The sequence below is a fragment of the Drosophila nasuta genome, chromosome 3 (genome assembly GCF_023558535.2).
Source record: "Drosophila nasuta strain 15112-1781.00 chromosome 3, ASM2355853v1, whole genome shotgun sequence".
Taxonomy (NCBI): Eukaryota; Metazoa; Arthropoda; class Insecta; order Diptera; family Drosophilidae; genus Drosophila; species Drosophila nasuta.
Window position 1 is genome coordinate 18307410 of NC_083457.1, and position 10180 is coordinate 18317589.

Below are 10180 nucleotides of genomic sequence, written 5' to 3' on the forward strand. Positions count from 1 at the left end.
AAGAAATGAGTAACCATGACTACCATAAAAGTACCATAAAAATCGTCTATGCTGGTTCTATTACCAGACTGTCTAAATTTGGAAATCATTTTCGATAATTTGTTTGTGGTTTTCATGATATTCTAAGTCAATAAAGCAAAATTATATTTTATGGGGGTTTTGCAAATGAGTAGATTGTGATTGTGAATAGTTTCTAGAAGAATTACCATTTATTAGTACAACATAATTTGAATATATGAGTTAAAATAAACCATGGAAATGTTTGTATACAAAAATGAAGAGCACTTTTTATTAAAGAACTTTGATTGCGATTACTATGAGTATGTACACAATACATACATTCATAATTAAACAATTCAATTCTTCATATAATATTTATTCATTAAATAGTATAATTTCTTGGAGTTTTGCAACATATACTTAATATTATGTTTTTATGAGGCAAGGTTCGGAGAAAAAAAAATATAGAATTTCATTTTAATATTATTAAGTGCCAATTTTTTTATAATGCCCATAAAGATAATTTCGTTTCTTAGCTATAAACGTTATTGGCAATTTATTTTGACATAACATGTATGTATTATATTTATAAAAACAGCTGATCGCAACAGTTGTCCTTTAGTTTGGCAACTGTTAGTCCATAAAATGAATTTTTTTGGACGATTCTTAAGAAGAGGTCAGTTCTTATAAAACGCAATTGGTTTTCAGAATAATATTATAATTAACATTTTATTTTTTATAATAATTTTGTCCATTAAATTCTATTAATCAGGAACTTCAGTACGTATACTTGATATTAAGCTGTTGTAAGTTTAGTAAGCTTAGAAGAATAAAAAGGAGTATTTATAAACATTAAGTAAATTGACATAATTTGAATTTTAAGAGCACTTTTTATATAAGATTTGTACATTACATATCTATGCATGACAATTTGCTACATATACATACATATACTTAATACTTTATTACTACGACTTAAATCAAGGAAGCTACTTCTTAAACATCACTTAAAAAAATGTTATCGCTAAAAAAATTTGAGTAAAAAACAACCGCATAACATAATACCGAATTTAACTTTTATTATATTAAGAAATAAGTAAATTCTATATAAAATATTTTATTCAAGAACTATTAGTATTATGGCAAAAAAAAGGGTAGCAATAAAAATTGGTGCTATTTTTAATTTCGCAGGATTACATAATTTGAGGAACTTTACATAAAATAACGGAAATGCAAACTACGTATACTTAATAGTAAGTTCACGAGAGCTTAGTAAGCGCATTGCGTTGTCGCTATGCGGCGCTGAGTTTTTGTTTTAGCTTTTTTATGCATGTTGGTTTTACAATTAGCGTGTCTGTGGGCGTTTAAGCAAAAGCCAAGTCAATACGTTTAGGGACACGCCTCGAGAATTGCCCTTTGGCAAGCCGACAACAAGGTGGCGAGCCGTAAAGTCTTGCGACAATTTGGTTGCGTTTTATTTTTAAAAGCAGATATCAAGAAATGAATAAAATTTAAGTGCAACATCGCACCGTTAATATTGTCGTATAAATTGGGTATTTAAATATATTGTGTCTGTATTTATACCTTACACTTTGAGTGTGTGTAGAGAGAAACCTAAAGTCAATGCGTTTGATCGCAATCACTCTGCAGTTGCTTTTATGCTGCCGGCAGCGACATTTGCTGCAGTTGAGAGACGAAGAAAAGAAAAGCGGTCAACAGTAGCGCCTGTAATTAGCCACGTTACGCTAAGTAATAGCATCGATATAAACGCAAACTGTTGAAATTACTCTGTTGCCTAGAGAAGAATAATAAATGGCAGCAAAGTTGAAAGCTCCGGACCACGATCAAGCTTCAACCGGTTGTGTGAATGTGTGTGATTCATGCGAACAGAGTGAAGGCAAAGAAGTAGAGAGCGCGGGTTGAGCGGTTGCCGATACCCAAACACATACAGATACAGATACAAGTACAAGCTACAGATACAGATACATTCAACATGACGACAGAGCCGCTGTTAGTTGGCAGCTGGCAGCTGGAGGTTGGTGCGAGCAACGCTCAGTCGACGATACAAACCTGAACCTGAAAGATCAATTCGCGGGATCTGCAGTGCGTTGAGGAACCGTTCTTACTTGAATGATAATAGTACATACAATATTGTAAAATCTGTGTGTGTGTGTCGGAATTGAAAGTACTCAGATTCGTGTTCGTATTTCGCACATTATTGATTGTGCTGTCAATTGTGGAATATTGTTTGAAAGCAAACGCGGAAGTGTCAGTTCATTTTAGCAAATATCGCAATAAAATCAAATACAATTTCTGTGTAAATCATAAATAAACAATACCGTTCGTTGTGTTCGTTCTCTGTTTGTTAACAAAAGATAAAAATACACTTCACCTCACTTCACTTAACGAAATGCCAAAAGTCAAAGATATGCGAGTTGCAACGTTGCTGTTACTTCTAACAGGTAAAGTATGACAAAACAATTATTTATTAAGGATATCACACGCTTCTCTATTATGTTTCAATGTTGATGGGAATAATCTTTGTACTTGACTCGCATGGGAACTTGTGTTTGCGGTTGCTCATCTTAAATGTATTGTATTGTATTCGAAACGGAAATAGCATAAACTAACAAAACTATTTAATTAGCCGATTGTTCAGTCAGCAACCTCTACTTAATTCATTAAATACGCATTAATTTTGCTTAAGTAAGTTCATTATTTTGTTTGAGTTTATGAATGAATCGATAAGGAACTTCAAATAGTACTTGACTACTTTATGACCACAAGTCACGTCTGAAAAATGGCGCAAAGTCATATCCAAGCAAATACTGAAAATGTTGAGACACCTTATCGGACTCATAAACAACCTAATGATGTCTGCGCAGATAAAGAGCCACTGTCTCAAACATGTGATCTTCAGCAGCGACATTCATATTAATCAAATCAAAGTCGACAATTCCTCTTTGTTTCGTAGCAAGTTCAATTCAATTAAAAACGTTAAAGTCTGGCAAAACGGTTTTCAGCTTTCTGCTAATGGGCCAAGTGCTTATGCTAATTTTGTGCCAACATTTTTTTTTTTTTTTTTTCATCAAGAAGGCATTGGACTCGAGTTGTAATCAGCGTCAAAATGGAATTGCCCAGAGCACTTAAGTAAGCGGCACACTTACTTACGCGTCTATATACGTAGATACATATACGTATATAGCATTATATGGCATATCAAGTATACGGCACGTGACCGGCTGTTGGTTTGTTAAATTAAAAAAGATTCGTAGAAGTGCCGGAAAGTGCCGTCCACTGACCTGAGAGACCGCTACACGTGTCCAACTGGATATATAGTAGACATTTATATACTCTAATGTGGCAACAATTTGCACAGTTGCAACATAAAGAGAAGAATAGCAAAATATGCGTAAACACATTTGAATGTGAAGTGGCAACGTTGACTCTGGCACGTAGTGTTTACCATTAGTCGTTAATAGCTATTTGATTGCTCAGCTTTTTTTTTCTTGATTGTTATTAAAAGGTATTTCTTATATTATATAGACATTGTCTCTCTGCGTTTGCCTGGCTTTTGTCTTATCAGCTCACATTTTGCATTCTATAATTAGCCTTGCTGGGCTTGCTTTTATGAGCTTATGATATGACAGATTGTTTTTGCTACTTGTAGGAAAAAAGCATAACGTTCATCGATCTTGGCTTTTATTCATTTATAAATAAATTATGTAAACTCGTGTGCCATTTTTATTCAGATTTTAAGTGCTGTGACATTTGCAAATTGAAACAAACAAGTTTGCCATGTTTGCAGCTGCTAAACTTTAATAGAAGTCTAGAGATCTTATCAATAAAGTAATCCCAAAAAATGTATTCCTAAGAATCTTTTTAGAAAATTAACAATTACCTATTCATTATACCCGCTACCCATAAGGTAGAGGGGTATTATAACTTTGTGTCGGGAGGAATTGTATGTAAAAGGCAAAAGGAGGCATCTCCGACTCTATAAAGTATAAATATTCTTGATCCGTCTTTCCGTCTGTCTGTCTGTCCGTCAATATGAATACTTAGATCTCAGAGACTATAAGAGGTAGATATAGAATTTATTGTGGACAACTTTTATTATGATTGTATGCAGACCAAATTGGTTTAAAATTTTAGACACGCCCACTTCCGCCCAGGCGAATCGTTAAAATTCAAATATTAAGTGTAATTTTAAAGCTAGAACCGCGATTGTTGGAACATAGTATTTATGGTTGCTCTAAATTTTTATTGCAATCAGATAAAAATGGTATATTTTGTACTTTATGGTATATTTTAAATGTACTATATCAAAATACCAAATATAAGCCAATGACATAATTCAATATTTTTTGGTATTTTAATTTTTGTATATAGAATAAAACCGCATTGTTTTACTATTAATCAAAAAGAGTAACCGCTATCTCAAAGTCGAGCACACTCGACTGTAGCTTTCTTACATGTTTTATTATTGTTTGTAGCACAATCTGTGAACATGTTTATATGATTCTAAATTCTTAAATCTAGATGCATTTAGCTGTTGAGTTTGCTTGACACAATTGCAAAGCGAGGGCGCCAACGGGGCGTATGAAATCACATATCTTAATTGGGGGCCAGGCACCATAAAACGTACGACAGATAAAAATAACTATTATGACTAGTTGTCTAGCTAACATGAGAACTCGCACAGATGTAGCTTGTATAGTGAACCTAGGACAACATTTTGTTCGATAGAGATATTGGCATTGTGAAATTGATAACAATGAAAATGACAGCCAAAAAAAAGCAAAATGAAGAATAACCAGCAAAGTGATCAAAAACATCAAAGTTATCGAGTGCCTAAGTGCCGTGCGCCATGTGTCGTAGTGCCTCCATAAAGATAGATGTTTAGCGCACGAGAATGACGAAACACTCTTTTGCTAGCCGATTGATAAATGGTGAAATTTACTATACTCTTCGAATATTCGAGCTGGCAAATTATTAAAGTACCAGCTTAAATCCCCAAATGTTGTTGTTTTCAATGAGTTCAATGGTTTATTGGGTTGATTGGTTAATCACGTAGTGTACTTAATAGCTTGCCTGGCTATTTTTACGACTTTCTAACGTCGTAAGTACCTGCTCGATCAAATCGTGCTTAACGAGTGTTATGTTTAGCGTCATCAGACAAAGCGACGCCGATTTCTTATCGCCCAAAAACCAAACCCCAAACCTACTCTTGGATACCCATTATTTATGTATGTATGTACATATATAGGTTTATTATAGCACAGCAAATTGGTTAATTATTTAACATTTAACACTTTATTATGATCAATTTGGCACAAAGACGAGCCCAGCAAATAACGATTGCAGAATATATTTAGAAATCAAGAATACATTTTTATCAGTCTCCAAGTGTGTTTGATTTGGTAATTTGCACACGCCCAACCCTGAGACTGTCCCATTAAAAAGCCCACATATTATGGTATCTCCTTTATGTACAGAATATAGTATATATATAGTATGGTATAGTTGAAAATATATATTGTGTGGCCGAATAAATATTTGATAGCTTATCTTGCTGATCAGCATTTTGTTCTGATTTCATAGCTGTGTGTGAGTTTTTTTTTGTGTTGAACTTTATTTTTTTTTTTATCAGTATTGTTTGGTTTTATAACATGTTCTTTTTGTTTGCCATTTCAGTATTCAATGCATACGCGCCCATGGCAGACGGTCAATCCTATCTGCTCACCCTGGAGAACGTTCTAACAAGGCAATTGCCCTACAATCTGACAACTGTTAACGGTACATCGGATGCGGATCTGTTTGCCGAGCAAGTGGATAATAATACCAGAATATTTGTGTACAAAAATAGTAAGTGAAACTTTAATAATACTGGAATATTTGTGTATAAAAATTAACGAATGAATGAAGAAAACGTGCTTTAAACATTATGTTAAGTCATAACAGAAATTGTATAGAATAAGTGAAGATCTATTAAATGTGAATATTTGTGTACAAGAAAAGGAAGTGAAGCTTTAATAATTTAATAGTAGTGTATAAAAATGAATGAAACGTATGAACGAATGAATGAATGAATAACAGAAATTTTATAGAATAAGTGAAGAACTATTAAATGTGAATAATTGTGTACAAAAATAACAACAGAAATTTTGAATACAACAAGTAAAGATAGTATATGAAGTGCTTTAAAATCAAATATAGTCAAAGTTTGAGCTAAATTTATAATTGTGACGATTGCTGAAAGCTTATCATGAAATGCATGTGAAGTTTTTCCTAATGACTGAGTTTCTTGCTAATTCGAAATTCCTGCTAAGGCTAATCGGTAAACAGCTCTTAAGTGACGACTTTGCATACTCATAGATGGCAATTTGCCATCGCAATGTTACAACTCAATAACAAATTAACTGCAACAGGTTATAATCAAAGTGATTTGCGATTAGTCCACACAACAAGTACTCGCTTGTCGTTGTTAATGACGCGTTGCGGTTAAATTGAACTTTTACGTCATCACGATTGTGTGACACATTGTTTTAGCTCTCTCTTGGATACAACGGTTGTCGAGATAAGAGAAAGTTCCGTGTAGCCTTTTCGCACTTTAAATGTCAGTAGGACAATGTATTTTATGTAATCTTACTTTCAAGTTCCACTTCATTTCCTTATCAAACAAGTATCGCTACTAAGAGTTATTTCACTCACTATTAATTTAAACTTAATTTATGCCTCGACAAATGCGTATCTATTTATTATTTAATAAAATCTAAATCTTTAGACAAAGTAGTTGTACAAATAGAATTGCTAAAAGTTTATTTAACTCATCATTAAGTTTTATGTAATTTAATATTTTATCTCGACAAATGCGATTCTTTATTAGAATACAAATAGTTAGACAAACTTATCAAGTTTAACAACTCTTTAAATTGTAATAGCATTTCAATACTAAACTCTCTTGATTTTTTTTGTCTAATTTCAGCAGTCGTCGAGTCGAACAACGAATTGTCACAGACGGCAATGGACGTGATTACCATCGTGTGGTATGTGGCAACATTTTTGGCATTGGCCGCCTTCTTCATGCTGATGGCCTGCTCGGATCGCCGTTGTCGCGATATGCGCAATCGTCAAGCGAGTGCCACGCCCAATGAGCAACAGCGTGCCCCGCCCACGCCTTCGCCCTCGTACAGTGAATTTGCGCCGCCCAGCTATGATACTGTCATCAAAATGCAACATGCGGCCAAGACGAGCATCTTTGTGATTCCCTTCAACAGCGACAATAAGACAAACGATGATGCAACAAACATATCGCCTGTCTCTACGGATCCTGCCAGTGTCTATACAATTGATGAGCGGCCAAAGGCGACCAAATAATGTTATACATTGTTTTAAGTTTTGCCACTCTTTAGGCTCTCGATAGAGCTTTAAGGAAACTACTCTGTGATAATTGCTGTGCGTGCCACTTGGTGCCAATCAAAATGTCGCCGTTTTGGCCAACTCGAAACGTGCTTCGGCTATTTTGTTGTGCAGTGTAAATTGTATTTTTGTTATAATGTATTGTATTTTAGCAATCGTAATTATTAAGTTATATTATACAAGTAGTATGCCATATATCATTGATATGTCAATGGGCATTTGAAATGCGTAAAAAAGACTGAATGATTAAATATGTTTACATATTGTGGTTTGTAATAGTAGTCAATTTACTTTTTCTCTGCCTTTTCAATTGCAATTACTGTCAAATTGATATATACATAAATATTTTGAATAAGAAAATAATTAAACACGTGATTTACGTTTTAAAAAATGATTCAACTCGTTTTTTGGGGATTCCAATTATGTAAATTATTAAAAAATTCATGGTCAAGTGGTGAATCATACTCGCTTTGAAAATGACCGCTTGGCAAAGCAGTTAAGCAAGCAGTTCAAACGTGCAAGCAGTTGAACATTGTGCAGGTCTGGCAACATTGTCTGCGAAAGCTACTCGGAACTTGCGGGTGTGTGAATCGGCTAAAGCAGTTGAGACACAAACCAAAATGCAAAGAGAGACGATGCATCAGTTAAAAATCACATTTCATATTTAATAAGAAATAATAATAAATGTAAGTAAGTAAAACATTTAATTTCAAAGAAACATTAGAAAAATAAGTTAATCTAATTATTTGAACCATGACACAAATATAATATTAATAAACAATGCAATAATTGGAACATTGCAACAACAGATGCTATGAACAGGTGTTTTGGATTCAATTAAGCAATTGTATTTCCCCTCATATTTATTATTAAACTGTTCATGATAACCTAGTGTTTGTATTGTCAATGCTTTGAAATTCTACAGTTCGTGTTCCTCATAAAAAAAAACACGCGTTATCAGTTATTTGCGGGGATGACTAAAGAGCGGGATTTTCAATGAAATTATCTCGTCTTATGTTAAGCTCATGGTTAGTAAATATATATGGCATTATATTAGAATATTATTATAGATTTATATATTTGCATAGTGATGGAGTTGCTCATTTTACAGGGTATTCGCGCAGTCATTATTCCATTGTTTGTTTATGTTTGGTCTCCCTCTTTGATCTGAAATGTTTGTTAATGTGATCATTTAATGGAATTGATAATGGTATAGCATGTGACTGAGAGGATAACATCTGTTTAATGAAAAGTATCATCACATGACGTATTATGGGTTGCTTTTCCACTTCTCCACCATCTCCATCTTTTACTTTTTGTTTTATTTTGCACATTTTGCTAAAATTGAAATTTATTTTCGGACATCAAAAACCCCAGAGTCAAAGGCAAACTCTCGTATACTCAAAATCCATTGGAGCTGATAATAATAAATACAGATTGTTCCGACTGTCACACACATACACACACACACATACATTTATGCATGTATACAGTTAGGGAGCGCAAACCAGATCATTTGTTTCACATGCAGTTAAATCACGTTACGCCTCGATAAATGCGGTTAATCATGACCACCAAGAGTTTTACTTCTTGATTACTTTATGAGTTGGCGCCACTGATGGCTTCTTTCATACCCTTTAGGCATGGAAATAAATGGGATGTGCTCATTTATGTAACTTTTCAAAAGTATTCCGATTTTAGCCTGACTTTTTGTATAGTGCGCTGATTTTGAACAAATGAAGATAACTTAAAAAGCATATTGATGACTTTCTGTATTATAATAGTTTTGTTGAAGTAGGGTATCCTATAATAAGGCAGTTGAATTCACTAAAATCAGTTTGCTAGGTACATCAAAGAAGTTTTTTTAAGAGACATTGTGACAGCGCGATATTTTTAAAATTAATTTGTGCCTTGAAGTTATGTACCTGAATATAGATAATATATATATATTAGTTCTCTTCTTTATTTAGAATCTGTCTGTTTAGACAATAAGTAAATTGTTTAATTGATTAATATTAATATTCACATACAACATCTTATCAGTTGGAATTGTGAACACAAATGGACAAATACTATACAAAGTGAGATGGAAAGACAATTTTTTAGTGTAGAGACAACCATGCTCGACGTGGGTTTCGAACCCACAACTATTATATTATGAAAACTATAAATGAAAATAAGTGAAATACTTTGAAGGAGTAACTGCAAGTCATGCATTTCCACTCTCAATGCTTTTGCTGGCGTTCAATAAACAACAAAACACATAAATACTACTTGAATCGTAAGTATTTGATGGTCCATTCATTAAGTTATTGGCGTGCTTTTCAGAGCGCGTGAGCAGCGTGCGCGTGAGTACATCAAATGAATAACGAGTGTATGTTGCGATCAGCCAGCCCCTCTTGCCACCCTCTGTGAGGCGGAAAGGAGTTGGAAGTGCTCAATTGGTGTTGCGGTTGCCGGCACTGATCTTTTATGCACCGCTCGTCGTCGTCGTTGTCCATTGTCCGTCCAGCGAGCATCGTTGGTTTTTCCTGGGTGTGCAAATGCGCCAATATTATTAATGGCTCTCACGCTCTTCAATTGAACTGAGCGCGCCCGCATTCAACATCTAGCCCCCCCTCCTTCCATTACACGCACTCTCTCGCTCCCTCACTCGATCGCTCTCCGCTCTCAGCTGCGACGTGCTGTCTGTACATTGTGTCTTCTCTGTCTCGACTCTCTGCGCTGCCTCATTTGCCGATCATTCGTCGGGTTGTGC

General features: G+C 34.4%; 1 protein-coding gene across 2 annotated transcripts; it reads left to right on the plus strand.

The window, feature by feature from the left end:
* Positions 1-1992: 1992 nt before the first annotated feature.
* LOC132791168 (uncharacterized) lies at positions 1993-7816 on the plus strand. Of its 2 annotated transcripts, none has more exons than XM_060799992.1 (3): positions 1993-2462; positions 5698-5868; positions 6992-7816. In XM_060799992.1, the coding sequence occupies exons 1-3, from the start codon at positions 2411-2413 to the stop codon at positions 7378-7380; spliced, it is 612 nt and encodes a 203-aa protein (XP_060655975.1). In that variant the 5' UTR covers positions 1993-2410; the 3' UTR covers positions 7381-7816. The 2 variants fall into 2 exon arrangements, with proteins under 2 accessions (XP_060655975.1, XP_060655974.1); XM_060799991.1 differs by having other exon boundaries at positions 2004-2462; positions 6989-7816.
* Positions 7817-10180: the final 2364 nt, after the last annotated feature.

Excerpts from the sequence above, each read along its gene's own strand:
- LOC132791168 (XM_060799991.1), top strand. The coding sequence starts at position 2,411 with ATGCCAAAAGTCAAAGATATGCGAGTTGCAACGTTGCTGTTACTTCTA. Across the intron at positions 2,463-5,697 it reads GTTGCTGTTACTTCTAACAG|TATTCAATGCATACGCGCCC; the intron begins GTAAAGTATGAC and ends TTGCCATTTCAG. Across the intron at positions 5,869-6,988 it reads AATATTTGTGTACAAAAATA|CAGTCGTCGAGTCGAACAAC; the intron begins GTAAGTGAAACT and ends GTCTAATTTCAG.